General features: G+C 42.8%; 1 protein-coding gene across 1 annotated transcript in view; it reads right to left on the reverse strand.

Moving 5' to 3' along the window:
* LOC126285193 (basic proline-rich protein-like) overlaps window positions 1–11,165 on the reverse strand; it is a 58,134-nt gene extending 46,969 nt beyond the window's left edge. The window contains exon 1 of the mRNA XM_049984500.1: window positions 11,059–11,165. Coding sequence (XP_049840457.1) covers window positions 11,059–11,165 — 107 coding nt within the window. The remainder of the gene's footprint in view (window positions 1–11,058) is intronic.
* Window positions 11,166–19,087: the final 7,922 nt, after the last annotated feature.

Consider the following 19,087-nt stretch of genomic DNA (forward strand, 5'->3'; position numbering starts at 1 on the left):
AAAACCACATCCTATACAAAGAGCCTTAAGAGTTCAACTATATCACTTATATACATTGTGAACAGTAAAGGCAGAGTAATACTTCTTTGGGATTCAAATAAATCTCCTCGGAAAATACAGTCTGAGGAAACAGGTCTAAAAATATTTTTATTCAAAATCAAGTACATGACTAACTAGGTGGACGCTCAGAAACAATTATACACTGGCACTCCAACGATTAACAAACTTCAAACATTCATATTTCTACGACAAATCATCCAAATAAACCGATTAGACAAAGAAAACAAAAGACATGAGAGCCGAAGAGAGAGAGACTGCTTACTGACCCTCAAAAGTCATCTACAATAAAAGAAATTTCCTTAATGGAAAAATCAGGCCTTATTCCGCTGTAATGATATATCAAGTACTCCATGCAGCAGAAAACACAGAAAAAGAAAGAATAAGAGAAAAATCCTTCTAAAGATTATCGGACGAAAAATACAGGGTTATTACAAATGACTGAAGCGATTTCACAGCTCTACAATAACTTCATTATTTGAGATATTTTCACAATGCTTTGCACACACATACAAAAACTCAAAACGTTTTTTTAGGCATTCACAAATGTTCGATATGTGCCCCTTTTGTGATTCGGCAGACATCAAGCCGATAATCAAGTTCCTCCCACACTCGGCGCAGCATGTCCCTATCAATGAGTTCGAAAGCATCGTCGATGCGAGCTCGCAGTTCTGGCACATTTCTTGGTAGAGGGCGTTTAAACACCGAATCTTTCACATAACCTCACAGAAAGAAATCGCATGGGGTTAAGTCGGGAGAGCGTGAAACTTGCCCACACGCGTTCAACCGTTTCTTCGCTCACTGCAGGCCGACCCGTTGATTTCCCCTTACAGAGGCATCCAGAAGCTTTAAACTGCGCATACCATCGCCGAATGGAGTTAGCAGTTGGTGGATCTTTGTTGAACTTCGTCCTGAAGTGTCGTTGCACTGTTATGACTGACTGATGTGAGTGCATTTCAAGCACGACATACGCTTTCTCGGCTCCTGTCGCCATTTTGTCTCACTGCGCTCTCGAGCGCTCTGGCGGCAGAAACCTGAAGTGCGACTTCAGCCAAATAAAACTTTATGAGTTTTTCTACATATCTGTAGTGTGTCCTGACCATATGTCAATGAATGGAGCTACAGTGAATTTATGAAATCGCTTCAGTCATTTGTAATAGCTCTGTAGATGAAAATGGGAGACATACGAGTACTAAGGAACGACAGAGAGCTCTGTAGGAAGCTCCAAAACCTTTCAGACACAATTCAGAAGAATCGTACTATTTTCGCTGGAATTTATTTAGTGAAAAAAGAATGGAGGAGTGCAGAACACCAACAAACATATATTCCAGTATTTCAATGAAAAACAGAAAAATATAACTGGATCAATTAAACTCAAAAAAGACCTTGAAGAAATGAACCTTTCTGAAGGAAATTATCAAACACAGGAAAGTTGAGACTCTAAATAAAGCGCTGGTGGGTTTTCAAGAAAAGTATCGTAACAAAGCAACAGCTGAAATAATGGAGTGAAAAAATAGAAAAATAGGGTAATAAAGGAGAAAAAAAACACTCTCGGAAATAGGCATTTATAAGAAATTATTGTAAGTGGCAAATGGTTGGCTGGATCCAACACACACAATAGATTTTAGACTCTTATTGGTGGGAGTTACTAACTAGTATTGACACTCAGTATATGGGCTGTTGAAAATGGCTGATGAGTAGAAACAGGCTTAGCTATTCAAATATTTTATGCAAGCGTATGAGTGCGATAAGCTTTATTGCTTACTCTAATGCGTAACTCGTCTGGCACCAGTGGATAAACCTGCAATGGGCACAGGCATACAGATTTATAAGGATTTATAAGCACTACAGGCACACGCTGCGTCAGTCTGTATAGCTATTGGCTACTGACGTCGTAAGCCCACTACAGACTACAACTGGCCAGATCATGCCACGAGATGCCTATCGTATTATCCCGTCCTACAATGACTGACTGCTTTTGTTATCTTCGCATTTTTTTTCATATTGGCAATAAATATTAATACTCCTTTGAAGTGACAGAAACGCATGTCCTGTATCAACAATAGTATCACTGCGACAATAAGCTAAAATAATAGTAAGCCCACTCGACAATTAATTTGTACCTTTCCACTTTGGAATGAACAGCAACTTGCAGTGCGTGTAGACGACGAGTGTAAAGGTTCATAGCTCAAGGGAGGGGGTGAAACAGCGCGAATGCTGCTTCGTTCCACGTATGTAAGAGAAGGGGTCATCCTGTGAAAGAACAGCTGGTATTTGCAGGGGTACAGCATGTACTGTTCTATACCTAGCAGTGAGAGATACTGAGTTGCTATATTTGGATAGCACAAACGCTTTTCATTTGACCAAGAAGAAGTGGAAGACGAAATTAATGTGAGAAGAAATCAAACTCATGGCCTGATGTGAGTTAAAGCTTCTGTAATATTGTATCCCAAGATTTGGGCGTGTGAAAAATTTTTCACAAAGAAGATTCTAAAAAATGTCATGCCTGAGCAGAATAACAATAGGGAAGATTTGTTTCTCGATCTTTAAGAACGACTTCAGTGGGAGGTAAAATTCTTCTGACATTTTATCACAAGTCTTCGTCACGAGGTTATGGATACGATACCGAGGGAGCCCCACTGTAGAGCCTCCACTTCCATACAGAGCTACAATGAGCAAATTTAAAATCAACTGTATGCTCTACATTTACCATTTCTTTTAGTCAGTGTATTGTCCACAAGAAATTAAATTTGTGCCTCTATGAGAAACTGTCAATTGAACTTTTCATCGAGACGTCCTCGCACCCCGTCACAACGCAATATTCATTAAAGGATTTTTGGCAAGAAAATTCATTGCTGTAGTTCCTCAGCTATTTTGTGTGCCAGACCTAAGTCCCGTCCTGGACATAGTTCATAGATTTGACTACGACACCACCAGGTCTTGTCCCGACTTCCTGCAACAGCCAGAGGATGACGTCATCAGAAAAACACCTGCTGTACCTGAGCCACGTCTACCATGCAACCACAATCATCGCTGTCTCCTGCAGGTAACATGCGCTAACAAACGCTTTCTGTTAATGTTCAGGGTTCTTTTTCATGCCTGTGAAGCCGTTGATTCTAGGGAAAGCAACATTGAATTCAAAAAAACAACAGCCATTGATTTCATTACATAGTAATTTATTACTTATTTTGGTGGAAAACTAGCGTTTTCTCCATGGCTTCGCCCACAAATACGTTCAACACATCTAATGAACACACCTCCTCGTCCTCATCCTCCCCATCTGTGTCTCCATCTCTTCCTCCCTCTGTCTGTCCACCTTATATTCACCCCTCTATCTACTTATCTTCTGTTCCCCAAACGCTCTCTCCCCATCTCCTCCACCCATTCTCTCTGACAATATTTTCTGCTCCCTACATCTGACAATATCTTCCTCCCTCCTCTCTTTTCATCTCTGCCTCTCTGTTTTCCACCTTCTCACTAACCCTGTATACCCTCCACTTGCCTCTTTCATCACCCCCTTGTATCCATCTTCTCTCTATTCATTCATCTTCCCTCTCACTCTGCCATCTGAGCTCTATCCATCTTTACTTCCCCTAGCCATGCTCATCGACACCTTTAGCCCCTGCAATGCACATCAATAAAGCAGGCCAATACTACTCTCAGAACATACTTGTCATAAGGTCAGGCTACATATCGAGTGCTTGAAAATCATTTGTATGCCCTTTGCTAAGCAAAGCAGGTGAATATAGCAGGCTGATACTACTTGGACACAACTCAACTTTCATGCAGGGCAGCCTACTTGTCAGGGCACAGAAACTGTTCCTCGGTCCCTGTCATGCACGTTGCCTTGACAAACAGGTTGATATAGCAGGTAGATACTGTTCACACAGAATGTGCCTGTCGTGCAGGGAAGTCTACATACCAGGAGCTAGAAGAAACTTATTTTTGCCCGTATCTGCACTCTTATTAGAGCTAAGAGGTTATAAATCTTATGATGCTGACACCCATTAGGCCTGATGTTTCTTTGTCAACAGTTAAAGAGTTTGGTGAGGAGATCCCGGACATACACACAACACGCACAGCTTTATATTTATAATAGACAGATTACTGTAAGGATGTTCCACAGTGATAAATATACTGCTTTTCATTAAAATTGCAACAACATGAGGACAGCTTTAAACGAAAGTGAAATGGCCATCAACTGTACAACATGACTGAATACGCAAATAAATAGGACTTCAGCACAACTGTACAATCCCACCTACATTCTGTATAGAAGGAGAGATTGCACAGTTGGTAACTTAAACAGTAATCATATGAAAATCTTAATTGCTACTGAGAAACTCCTGTTATGCCTCAAGTATGTAGGAGAAATGATTACCAGCATGTGTCAGAATAACACAGCGGCAGTATCAAGGCCTATCAGGACTGCCGTCTTTCATTCTATGACTTTGCTAGTTGTGTTTGTAGCAATCCCACAACTGTCATGCGAATACGGAATCGATAGGTTCAGTAGGGTCATACTCAATCTTATGGAGGATTTATTGGCCCCACATGACTAGCTGCTGAGAAGACATTCACATTGTCCCCTGTCATGCGGGATCTTACTGCCATGAAACATACCTCAGATAATGACATGGGCTTGTCACAGCAAGCCAAGTATCCACCCAGACTGTGTGACAATGTTGCAGCATTGCAGACTGCCAACATAGCAACAGTTTATGAAACTTCCCATGATGTAGCAGCAGAAAGAGACGTGCAATTGTGAGTTGGCTGAGGACAAATCTGGAGTGAGCAGAGGCGCTGCTGTACTACTACTTTTCAGATAAGTCCTTTTTCTGTGAACAGAACCAAAATAGACGTACCTGACAGTGGAGAGACTGAGGAGGAAGAGGGTTATTAGATTACATTTCTGTATTATACATGCCTAGCACCTAGTGTCATTGTATGACATGCAGTTGGGTACAAAATATCATAAATCTAGTTGCATAGTCATATTAATTTGCTCACTTGTCAAAAGACTGAAAAACCAACTTGCAGCCTGCGCCGTCCCGAGTGCAGGGAGAGAGTCAATGCAGTTCTGGAAGGTACCAACAGGGATGCGGAGCCATGCATTGCTGTGTCCAGCTGAGCTAGGTCTTCAGGTTTTTCAGTTGAGGATCCACAGAGCGTACAGCCTGATAGAGGCAGTCACACAGATTCTCAACTGGGTTTAAATTCGGGAAGTCTGGTGTCCAAGGGAGGACAGTAAACTCATTCTCGTGGTCTCCAAACCACACACGTTCTCTGCCAACGGTGTGACACGTTGCATTGTCTTGCTGGTAGATGCCCTTAGAGCTGAGGAAAAACTAAGTCCAGATAGAGGTGGACATGGTCGCCAAGGGGACATTCAACTTGCGTTAATCAATTGGGCCTCCAGGATGACGGTATCATCCACGGATTGCCGCGAAAACATTCCTCGGATTATAACGCTCCCTTCTCCAGCCTGAACCCTTCTCACGATTTTTGCAGCATGCTTGCTTTCAGACGTTTCACATCGATGGAGTATAATATGTGATTCATCTAAAACGACCGCCTTCGGCATTTAGTGGGCATCCATTTGCGGTATTGGCAAATTCCAACCTTTGTCGCCGATGGACAGCAGTCAATTTTGATGCATGAACTGCAGATGCCTATAAGCAGCAATGTTCGCTGAACGGTCATTGAGGGAGACAACTGGCAGCCGTTGGTTTCTCTGCGTGGTTAGTTGCTTGAAGAGTGTTGCACATCAATGCGCCTGTACACATCTCCGGAGCTGTCGTTAACCCCCGCCATCTATGGCCTATGACACACTGCAATTGCCTTGGCGCCAGTTTTGGATAGCGCCATTTTGCCGCACACAGTACTCTTCAACCACGACGGCACGCCAACAATTTACACTCTTATCGGTTCAGAAATGCACGCACCTTTGCCCTGAAAGGCAACGGATCATGCCGTTTTCGACGTCAGATAAATCGCTGTATCATCACATTAAAACGACTACGCTGTTATCCGCATCCGCTCCCCCCCCCCCCCCCCCCCCCCCCTCAACACAATTCATATATCCTTCACCGATAGTGCTGCCACCTGTCAACCGCGAATGATTACTGCGGTGATCACGTCAGTGACACTGGAGCATGTACATCATGAGCAGTTGTATTGCATGCATATACCTAGTAGCAATGTGAATCCCCACGTCTCTCTGACGACGAATTATGCCACAAATTGGAAGCATTATGGGTGCATACTGATCTATTGTCCCCCATCCGCCACCCACAACTCTCATGGAGAATGGTATCAGCCGGGGCACACTTATCGCTCGATAGCGGCGTACCAGGAAAGCTCAACATGACTGAATTCACGCGACTTGGAAGCGTCACAAGCAACCAGAGGGCATGAAGTGTTGGCCGACAGGCTCGAAGTGATGGATCGGTGCGATGATTTACTGAAGATACAGCTCGACTGTGGGATCCTGTGTGCGAATCAACCATAGCATACGGTACCACGGTAGATTAATATATCAGTCGCTGGCGAAAGACGACGGTTGTGTGTCAGTCCAAGCAAACATCCCTCACACCGGATCACTAACACCATCTGGGGGAACAGTGTCCATTACTCATATCCTCACACATTCTTCGACGTATTCTTATTTTGCCATCAGTGAATACCAACGTGTTCCACGACATATCTCTCAAGGGGGCCATTTTTGGTCAAATGGAGTGAAAAAATGACTCCCTGCCCAGAAATTATACAACGGAAAATAGGCAAACGAAGAATATGAAATGGAGGAATAGTATATCGAAATGATCAGGGTAAGGTCTAGTTTCACAAAATTAATTTTACTGCTTATAAGTAAACAAATCAATTAAGAAAAATTTAATTGCTGATTTGAGGGAAACGTGAACTATGTCATGAGCAACTACCGATAGCTGTGTAAATGAAGTGCCAAAAACTTCTTGTCAAAATATTACTTTTTCAACGCCTAGCTACTTTGTGCATACGAAGTTTTATTCGTGTAGAAACCATGGATCGTTCCTTTCATGTTCAAGCACATAGCGGTGTCACATACCAAGAAAAAGTAGATGCACTTGCAAAGGAAGCAGTATCGACAGGTATTCATTTAAATATAATATTTTTGCATACAGGATTTTATAACGTTATCAAATCTGGCAATTCCCAGTAGCAAAAAGACTGGAACTCATCATGCCAGTTACAGCACAGTACCTATAGAGCAGCAGGAGACAAGATCCACACCAAACCCTGTTTCTACAACACCAACTGCAACCGAAGAAGCATCCCCGGTTTGAACAGGATGAGACTAAACCACGGGAATTTTTCAAGCCATTCACACCACCTTCGTCCACGTGACATACCCTCCTGCGACTGAGCTAACGAAGCAGTTGCCAATGTGGAACACCACCTATTGGCTGGTCCCCTATTAAGGATTCAGCATGAAGTGCTAATGAAGAATCTGATACCTCTCTCTATGTCCAGTAGACTCTCATAGGGTCAGGAGTTGCTGTCATCTGTAGCTTAGATATGAAAATATATTAATGTATTTAGTGCTTGGTCATAACAAGTGCTGTAGACATACATAAAAATACTGTAAAATATATAAAGGAAAAATTGTACTAGTAATCTTTGTGATATGATACATGTTAGTAATAATGATTCTAAAACGTGGATGCACACATTCACTGTTATTATCTGACCTATTCAGTACCTTAAATAATCTTGTTATCTACGGTTGAATAACAAGTTAACTACCTTTTTTACTCGTTTTTGTTTTTCCTAACGAGTTTTCGACTCATTGGTTCGTCTTCAGGGAACAATTGACTAGTGCCCGCAAGAGCCGCTAGTTCTTTGGTAACCAAACATTATAAGCAAAGATATCATCCAGCTGAACATAATTTTGTGGACCAAACTTTTTTTACGTTGCAAATTACACTTTACACAATGGACAATATTAAACCCAATTAATAACTAAAATACCCAGTATTATAGGTTATATCGTTATGATGCTATAGTTTTTGGGGCTGTGAGTTAGGTTTGCAACTGTCTGTGCACCAGTCAATTACGTTGTGTGGCAAGTATGTTTTGCATGTTGTTATTGTCAGTCAGTATTTTTGGTGAATATGTAGACCTTTTCGCCGCCCCCCCCCCCCCCCCCCCGCAACACACGCACACGCACGTGGCAGACAGTTGTACTGTGTAAATGCCGACAACCAAGGAAGGACCAATAAACTAAATAAAAAGACAGAATCCCAGGGTTACGTCCCTTTTAATCCGACCACTTCCCTTCCTTTCCTTTCAGTCTTCCATTCACAGCATCATATTGTCACGCACATCGTGCAGCCTGGCTGGCGTTAACTGCTAATGCCGTCTTCGCAGGAAAGCCGGTGGCTGTTGTTTTACGCTCTCCCGTGGTTGCTCCTACAAATCAGTCGCTACACGGCGCCAACAGTTCCTGTGGAGGACCGCGGCATCATGGAAAAGATCACAGCTTTCGCTATCGTCTGTGAGTCCTATTCAACTTAATTATTTCATAAGCAATAGATGCTATCATCAAAGCATAGCTTGAATTTCGCTGCATTGTTCTTCATTGTTACTTCACCTTTCTTATTTTAGGGCGATCCTGTCCTTAATAGCAAGCATTTAGTTCGACTTTACTGTAAAAGATGTAAGGACAGTAAATTATGATAACGGAGACAAACCGCAGACGGAGATGAGATGTGAGATACAATACCGCAAGAAGAATTCGACACAGCATCGAATGATCAAAGTCGAAGCAAGCTACCTGGAGTGGCTGACATTTCTTCAGAATTATCGTGATCCTTGGGAGAGCCAGCCATGACAAAACTATTTTCTCTGGTATGCAATATACATGACACGTTACTAACACAGTCAGACTTCAAGAAGAATATAATCATTCCTATTCCGAAGAAGACAGATGCTAACAGATGTATTGCCGAATGATATGTTTAATACGTCATAGTGACGTAACACTGACAAAAGTATTTACACGACTGCTAGGGTAGTCCATGCAGTGCCCATTGTGTCCGGATGGCGCAGTTGTCTGAACATCAGGCGAGTAAGCAGGAAACCAGGGTTTGAACCCCGGTCGGGAACAAAGTTTCAACTTTCCCCACCGATTTAAATCACTTTCTACTGGCAGCTAACGTCATTAATTCCTTTGTGTATTTACAGAAGTTTGGAAAAACTGGTAAAGGCCAACCTCGGCAAAGATCAGTTTGAGATCCAGAATTGTGTAGTAACATGTGTTGCTATACTGCCTGTATGGTTTATCTTAGGAGGGTAAGTTGAAGAAGAGCAAACCTACTTCTGTAGCATTGGCACATTTAGGAAAACCTTTTGACAATAATTAATAGAAAACACTCTTTGAAATTCTGAAGGTAGCAGGGGTAAAACGCAAGGAGCGAAAGGCTATTTTACAACACGTACAAAAGAAACTGTAGTTTTAAGAGTTGAAGGACATAAGAGTGAAGCAGTAGTTGAAAAGGGAAAAAGATAGGGTTACAGAGTCTTCTTGGCGTTATTTAATCTGTAGATTGAGTAAGCAGTAGAGGAAACCAAGCAGAGGTTTTAGAAGGCAATTCAGGTTCACGAACAAGAATTTTAAACGATCGGGTTTACCAATGGCGCTTTAATGGCATCAGAGGAGCCAAATTAATTGGAAGAGTGTTGCACAGCATGGTTTGTAGTTAAGGCAAAGCAAACGATAGTGAGGTATTTGGATTAGTAAGACACTAACATGAGCAGATGAGATTTATTATATGGACAGTAAAATGGTTGATGGTGGCCAAACCGGCCGTTGTGGCCGAGAGGTTCTAGGCGCTATAGTCTGGAACCGCGCTATCACTACGATAGCAGGTTCGAATCCTGCCTCGGGTATGGATGTGTATGATCTCCTTAGGTGAGTTATGTTTAAGTAGTTCTAAGTTCTAGGGGACTGATGACCTCAGAAGATAAGTCCCATAGTGCTCAGAGCCATTTGAACCATTTCATGATGGCCAAAGTAAAGAAGGTATAAAATTTAGACTGTCTCTGAGCACTATGGGACTTAACTGCTGAGGTCGTCAGTCCCCTAGAACTTATAACTACTTAAGCGTAACTAACATAAGGAAGTCACACACATCCATGCCCGAAGCAGGATTCGAACCTTCGACCGCAGCGGTCGCGCGGTACCAGACTGCAGCGCCTAGAAACGCTCGGCCACCGCCGCGGCTAAACTTTAGACTGCCTCAAAGCATCCTAGAACTGCTTTGCCGCTGCCATCGGCCATAGAATATTTTTGGGTTTTGATACGACCAGTTAGCAGAAACTGTCAAACATTTACCTATTTCTTTGAACATTTCCCGATATCAGCCCTATAATTAAGAAACAGTTTGTTCAGTGATGCTCGCTCTCAGTAATATGGCAAGTATGAATAAAGTATCCTTCTCTTCTCTTAACATTTCGTTCAGAGTTGTACTGGGTATCTTCAGAGGTATGGTTTTCCTATAACTTCCAGTTGTTATTTGGCCCATCTAATAACCAACCATTAGAGGAGTATGTAAGCTTTTTCCTGAAGGTACATTAGTGTCATTCAGGCTTATGGTTGTTATTTGGAGCAAGCTACAATGAAACACCAGACAAACAGATCTGCATCTCATCCCTGAGTTGCCATATGGAGCCGCACCATGCACCTTCAGGGGTCTGATGTTCTTCTGAGTTGGTGGTTGTTGTTTGGCCCAAATTGTTCCCTTCTGGCGGTAAATTCTTGTTTGGCCCTGTCAGACGAAAACTAGGGCTCACGACACCGGCCGCAATACCAGCTTTAACATCTGGAGTAAGCCCACACCTTTTAGTTCACTGAATATCAGCTCACTAAGCTCGTTACTGCGTCCATACATGTTGTGTGCATCTAGTAATCTATAGACAGCAGACAGCGAAGAAGCGGACGAGCCTTGCAGAGTACCTTACCTAGACACTTGTTCACAGGCATGCGACTTGCCACTCTGATCCTGGCGGTCCTCTTCCAGTGGCAGGTAGGCAAGGCAGCCTGCTGACGCTTGGGCGACGCAGCTCATGTCGCTCGCTCACCAACATCTCATTCCCTGTACCGGATAAATTTGCCCAGTCACATGTACCAATTGTAATTTTTGGTGCCTTCTCTCTGTGTTGTATATAAATTGGCAATAAAATGTTTTCACTAAAAACAGTGCACGCTGATTGAATTAAGGAGCCGGTGCTCCTAACGCTTGGCGAACTGGTTATTTTGGTCTGGAGTGTCACAGCAGTATTAAAAGAAAAGAAAAGATATGATACACTGGTCGACAGTGGCCACCGAGATGGAACTAAAAGTCTCAGTGCACTAGACTCAGTCCTATCACATGATCTGGACACAGATGCGGGCGCCATGCAATCAGACATTCCGCTAAGCCGCTGGTATAATATCTAAGCAGCACATCACAAGCTACTACATCAATCATTCGTGTGATAATTTACCTGAGCAATTCCCTCAACCCCTCACCAGTCGAACTTACTTGATACTGCCATATGCGACTGAGGTGACAAGGAAACAGGAAACGCTAACCAAGTTTTCTTGAAAACACCAACGACATATGGAGGACCCAAGCTGTAATTATTAGTCGAAGGTCATTAAAGGGAAGCTGCAACCTAGAAGGGATTGTGACAGCGTTGTAGCCTCTCCTCGATTTTATTCTAACTACACACATGCTCATAAATTAAGGATAATGCTGATACATGGTGACACAACGTTCTTGTGGGCGCTTTGCGGGTTTAATTGACCTCGGGGTATGACCATGCGGTAGATTTGAACCTGCGGTCGTCGCACGGTGTCGTTGGCAGCAGTCCACATATGCAGAAGTGTGTTGGTGCATGTCAGAGTATGGTGCAGCGAGTTAGTGTACAGACGTTTCCAGACGTGCTAATGGTGACTGAGTTGAAAATGGCTCAAAGAACACATATTGATGACGTTATGAGGGGTAGAAAACTAGGGCGACTGTAGGCAATGATTCCAGCAGACAGGAAACGTGTCCAGGCGTTACAGTACGGGACGTCCATCGTGTACAACACTGTGATATCTCACCATCAGTGCCCGCAGACGGTCACGGAGTACTGCTGGTAGCCTTGCTCGGGACCTTACCGCAGCCATTGGAACATTTGTCTCCAGACACACAGTTTACAGACGATTGAACAGACATGGTTAATTTACCCAGAGACCCGAAACGTGCATTCCACTGACCCCTGGTCACAGGAAAGCCCGTAAAGCCTGGTGTCAAGAACATAGTACATGGTCATTGGAATAGTGGTCGCAGGTTATGTTCACGGACGAGTCTCGCCGGGTTTTCATCTGGCGTGAACGAGGAACCAGATACCAACCCTTTAATGTCTTTGAAAGGGACCTGTATGGAGGTCGTGATTTTATGGTGTGCGATGTCTGTCTGTCTGTCTTTGACAGAGGAACCATAACAGGTCAGGTGCATCGGGACGTCATTTTGCACCAGTATGTCCGCCTTTTCAGGGGTGCAGTGCGTCCCACCTTCCTCCTGATGGATAGTAACGCACGGCCCCACTGAGCTGCCTTCGTGGTGGAGTACCTTGAAAGAGAAGATATCAGGCGAATGGAGTGGCCTGCCTGTACTCCAGACCTAAACCCTATCGAGCACGTCTGGGATGCTCTCGGTCGCCGTATTGCTGCACTTCTTCAAACCCCTAGTACACTTCAGGAGCTCCAACAGCCACTGGTGCAAGAATCTGAGGCTATACCTCAGCAGCTCTGTACGTGTGCATGATGATAAAATGGCTCTGAGCACTATGGGACTTAACATCTAAGGTCATCAGTCCCCTAGAACTTAGAACTACGTAAACCTAACTAACCTAAGTACATCACACACATCCATGCCCGAGACAGGATTCGAACCTGCGACCGTATCGGTCGTGCGGTTCCAGACTGAAGCGCCTAGAACCGCTCGGCCACACCGGTCGGCTGCATGATGATCACCAATATGATGGACTTATATACCTGTGTCCTGTGTGTTCACTATGTGCCTATGTTATTAGTGCCAGTTTTGTGTAGTGCCACGTTGTGTGGCACCACATTCTGCATTTGTCCTTAATTTATGAGCAAGGGTGTATATTCTTAGCATACAGTAAAGGAAATGAATGAGGTATTTGGAAAGGGAATTAAACTTCAAGCAGAAGAGGTACAAAATTTTAATGTTTGCCGTAAAAAATTGTAATTCTGTCAGATATGGACTTTGAAGTGGAGCTGAACGGAAAGCATGCATGTGGAGCCAAACTCGTTGCTCTTCATGGTTACGTTAGACGTCGAAGAATCCAGTGGGCATACAACTTTGAGTAGCCCGACTGGCGGAGGAGTGTATCAGCACTACGAACCGGGACATGCAGTTGAGCAGCGAGATGTCTGTGATACTTTGACCACCTGGAATGAGTGTCAACACGTTCCGGCGTTGCAGGAGTCACAGCTGCGTGTGGCCGACCGGCACAGGGGAGATCGGACTGGCTTGCGTGACTTTGTTGCGAAGATGACAGACGCCTCGACTAACGAATCACTGCCAGGTCTCCGTAGACATTCTACAAGCGCCTATGAATATCTGCGATGCTCTGGTTTTACGCCAGACGAAACTCAATGACAGCTCTCTGGTTGGAATGTACCTCCGTTACAGACACCATTCTCGAGGCTACGTATGGCGCTGCCATCTACGGGACTTTCATGAAACTATATGGGCTGGAGAGGTAATATTCCACTATGTCCCACAATAAATTCTGCATTTTTTGAAACGAAAGTGGCTGAGAAAACTATGGTGTTGCATTACTTGTTGAACGTCTTTTTAGATTAGACACTAAAAACATAATGGCTAATAACAAGAAAACCATTTATTAAAATGAGTTATTTTTTAATACTTAATATAAATTCAATTGCTAGGAAGTCTTTTGCGGACGTACTTTCAGACAAAAATGGAACGGAAGCTTCTGTAGTGTACTTCTACAGTAGAATGTTGAAGGTGAGATGGATAGTTCGAATAAGTAATGAGGTGGTCCTGAATCGAATTGATAAACAACATGGCTGCAAGAAGGGACTGGTTGACGGGGAGCATACTGAGGCATCAAGGAATCGCAAATTTCTGGAAGAAGTGTGAGGGCTAACAACTCTAGTAGGAGACCAGGAGTTGAGTGTAAGTAAACAGGTTCCAGTGTATGTATGTAGTTAAGCAGGAATGATGAGACTTACACTGGGTGGACTAGCCTGGAGAGCTGTATTAAAGCAATCTTCTAACTGAGGAGCACACCATGGCTGTATTGTGCAGCAGCGCCGCAGGGCAAATAAAATATGACAGTAATCCGGGCGGAGAACGTACTCTTCTGAAGCTGCAGTTAGACTGCCTACAACGAAAACTTCGTTCAGAAATGTTGTTGCGACATTGGTTCGATTAGCAATCAACAACTGCGGCAACCATTTTGCAAAAACTCCTTCCTACGATTTTTTCGGCACGCGTGTGGTCCGAATTCTTTCTTCTAGTGCACTTACTGTGTCAGCTTTTATCTCTCTCTCTCTCTCTCTCTCTCTCTCTACGTTTTGACTGTGATCGTGGTACCAATCATTTGCTTAGGCATCTCAAAAAACACCCCATGATCAGTATACAGAAAACGGCAGATTTGGAGATCAGTATGCAATGCTTTGTTATTGTCTGCCCACACCGTAACACATTGACCACCAAAACGATGATGTTCGACCATCTTCCTGGGTGTATTACGTGTTCCCACCTCGCGCCATATGAGGGTAGGTAATGCACCCAGGAACACAGTCGAATGTGATCTCTTTGGTCGCCCAGGTGTTATGGTGAGGAGAGGCATAATGTTCCATGGGCGCACTGACCTCCAAATCTTTGAACACAGTTCACTAACAGGTCAACGTTACTGTAATGATGGACTCCATCCGTATGTGCCTCTTTTCAGGTGTTCATTCGATCCTGACTATTTTGATGGAGGACAATGCGCGAAGGCATCGTATGTCCCAGATGGTGAAGCTCTTGCAACGAGGGCATACTTGGCGAATGGATTGCTCTGCCCGTTCCCCGACTTGCATAAATCCCGTCCAGCACGAATGGAACGTGTCGAGGAGATATATCTACAGGCACCAACGACCTTCAGGCAGTTATCTATATTTTACACTTATTGATAGTATAACCTGTTTTCAAGACACTGTCCGTCGCGATTAACTAATCTTCCAAGATTTTTTACTGCCTCTGACGACAGTATTGCAATGTCATAAGCTAATTTACATTGTCATCGACAGATCGAAAGTTTTTATTCGTTCTATCTCAATATTAAAGCCTTTTCCAAAATCATCTTTCTTTTCTTTTATTGCTTGATTACAGATTGAGTAACATGGGACAAGCAACACGTGTACGTCCATTCTGAGTCACTGCAACAGTTGTAACTGCAGTCCGATTTCTTTACAAGAGTTAGCTGTCCGCTCTCTGTATGTTATCCTTTATAACTTCAGAATTTCGAACCGTGCCTTCCAGGCAAGTTGTCAGATTCTTTTCTATATTTACAAATGTTGAGATGTGGATTTGTCCATCTTCAGCGTACCTTTTGAGGTAAGTTTTAAGTTAGTATCGCCAGAGATTTTCCAAACTTACGCTGAACCCAAACTGATCTCAGTCGTGCACAGCTTCACCCTATCTTTCCAATTCTCTGTAAAAAAATACTTCGGACAGTATTTTGCAGTCCTTGATCAATAAACTGTTAGTTCGGTAATACATCTGTCAGCCCCTAATTTTTTCGTACTGGATCATTATATTTTTCTTCAAATCTAAGGATCTCACCGGTCTCATATTTCAGGAATATTATATGGATAGTTTTTTATGTTGTTTCTCTGAAGTATAGTATTAATTTCGAGGGAATGTCGTCTGCTCCATGCGTCACCTTTCACTTATGTCTTTCAGCTCTCAATTAAATTGTTATAGTGGTAAGGCATCATTGATCTCGTCCTCAGTCACATCCTTTCCCCATTCGATAAAATTGTCTTTAAATTTCTTTCTTTTATATAGCCTCCCTAAATATTCTTCCACCTTTCGGTCTTTCCTTCTTTGCTTAGTGCTGGATTTACTTCTCACCTCTATATTTTCATACAGTTGAGTCTCTGTTCTTCAAACGTATGTTTTCTTTTCTTATAAGCGTCTTCTTTTTTGTTTCTATCCTATCGTAGTCCGTGCCTAATGCTCCCTTTGAAACTCTCAACGTCTGCTTATTTTAAATAATACAGGCACCACATTCTTAATTTCCTACCTTTTGCAGTTTCTGCAGCTTCAATTGCATTTCATAATTAATGAATTACGGGCAAAAGTCTAAATCTGTTTCTGGAAGTGTCTTTAGTGTTAAATAATACATTTTTCTACATTTCTATCTTACTTTTATGAAATCCACTTCTAAGCTTCTGTTGTGTCCATGTATCTAACATGTATTCATCCATCTTTCATGATCCTTAAAGTATGTGTTTAAAAGAATAGACTGCGCTCTGTGCAAAAGGCGGCTTCATCTTTCATTTCTTTCGCACAGTACAAATTCTCATTTATTTTGTCTTCAGTTAATTTCTCGTTGCAGAATTCCAGTCTCTCGTCGCTTTACTTACGTTCCTACACTATTTTAATCTCGTCATCAGCTATGGATCTGGTAGGCATGTGTATTTTACTACTGTGATGGTCGCTGCTTTGTGTCTGTCTTGGCTATGACAATCCCTACACTACAAATGGTTCAAATGGCTCTGAGCACTGTGGGTCTTAACATCTGAGGCCATTAGTCCCCTAGAAGTTCCTTCACTACACTTTCCGTAAGAGTTCCTTACTTCGTTTTGTGTTGACAGGCCTGAAATCACGAAGCATAAATCCTTTTGTTCCTACCACCGCACTGTGCTAATTCTAATCAAACCAATACTGTGTTGATGTTGTTTAATATTTACTGCACGTCGGTTTATTTGAGCACTACCTCTTTTTCACACATCAAGTTACACTTCACAACACAGTAAGCCATCTGCCACATGATCTTTTTTGTGAATATATAATTCACTACTGACGACAATTAACTTTAAACTGTGTTGCTGTAGTGTGACTAAGCCGGAAATTCTAGCAAAACATTTACGTAATACGTTATTCACCGAAGTTTCTAGTTCGCTTCTTCATATGAAACAGAAAATGTTTCCAAGAACTTAACTATTATTGCGCTTTGTAACCATCTGTGGTCTGGCGATCGGTTATTCGAAAGTCGGACCACACTTTTTGTGAGTGTTCTACAAAGTTCGTTCCACTCATGGACACATTCACAGTATTTAGATATTGATAGGTGTTGAGGTATCACTTAATTACTATTTACTTATTTCGTAAACGCCCTCCTCACATTACAAACGTAGCGCAGTTCTCAATCGTGCTATCCGCGGATATTTTTAAACGAACTGGAGAAACGTTCCACATTTTCTGTTTCCTGTTTATCTGTGTTGAAAAAAAGGAATTCACACACAATATCTAGCTATTTATAGAGCTTTTTTAAGACAAAACTTAACAATAGATAATTGCATCATCTGGGAAAACGTCTGATGCTACTGTTAATATTTGTCTGTAATGTCATTAGCGTACGATATGATTTGCGAGGGTCCGATTATAGTTCCCCGTGGTTCACCTGTTGTTCCTTCTGCATCTGTCGGTGACTCTTGATCCAAGTTAACATACTGCGTCTTGGGCACGAAGAAATACCTAACCCAGTCAGGAATCTCGTTTGATTAACTATACGATATGCGTAGGTGCCATACTGATATAATGGTTTTTGGAAGTCTAGAAATACTGCGTCTACCTGGCTGTCTTGATCCGTAGCTCTAAGAATGTTACGTAAGGCAGACACAAATACGTTTCACACGATCGACCTATACGGAATCCATGCGAACTAGAGGGGTCATTTTGTTTGACCTCACTATATGTTCTAAAATTCTGAAACAGATGGATGTGAGGCTACTGGTCGGCAGTGCTGTGGATCACTTCTCCTACCCTTCTTGTAGTCCGGTGTGACCTGCACTTCCAGCTCCTGGGTACAGTTTTTTGTAAGAGGGATCTACGGTGAATCATGGTTAAAAGATGGCCAAACCTGTCAAAAATCCTGCATAGAAGCTAAAACTGATATAGATAGGCTCTGAGGCTTTGCTGAATTTTTGCGATTTCACCAATATTTGCAATAACGAGAGAATTAAATTGGGGGCAGTATTTTTGTTTCTTATTATACAAATGAACATTTGAGAGCGGATTCAGAATTTATACTTTTGCTTTGCTACCCTCAATTTCGATTTCTGTGTCATCCAAATGTCACTTTGGCGCCGATGGCAGCCGTCATATATGACTACAAAGCCATGTCCACTCCCACATCCAGTACATTATTCATCAGCGCGATGGCTTCTATCAATAGGATAATGCAACGTGCCACAAAGCTCCTAGTGTCGTGCATTGTTCGAAGTGCACCCTGGCCATTGAATACCACAATTTATACACACATCAAAGAAAGTTTTGCATGACCTCAGTTCCGAGAGTTCCGGAATCTGATCAGAAAATTGGAATAGAAATCATTTCAGCCCTTTTTATTGCTCATAAAAACCACACATTGCATGTTGCACCAACATACAGCGAGACCTTCAGAGGTGGTGGTCCAGATTCCTGTTCTGAGGAGTACCTCTAATACCCCGTAGCAAGTCCTCTTGCATTGATGCATGCCTGTAATCGTCGTGGCATACTATCCACAAGCTCATCACGGCACTGTTAGTCATGATTGCCCCACATTAAACGGCGATTCAGCGTATATTCCTCAGAGTGATTGGGGGGGGGGGGGGTCACGTCATCCATAAACAGACCTTTTCAATCTATCCTAGGCATGTTCGATAGGGTTCATGTCTGGCCACTCTAGTCGAGCGATGTCGTTATCCTGA

This window comes from Schistocerca gregaria, chromosome 8, assembly GCF_023897955.1.
Source record: "Schistocerca gregaria isolate iqSchGreg1 chromosome 8, iqSchGreg1.2, whole genome shotgun sequence".
Taxonomy (NCBI): Eukaryota; Metazoa; Arthropoda; class Insecta; order Orthoptera; family Acrididae; genus Schistocerca; species Schistocerca gregaria.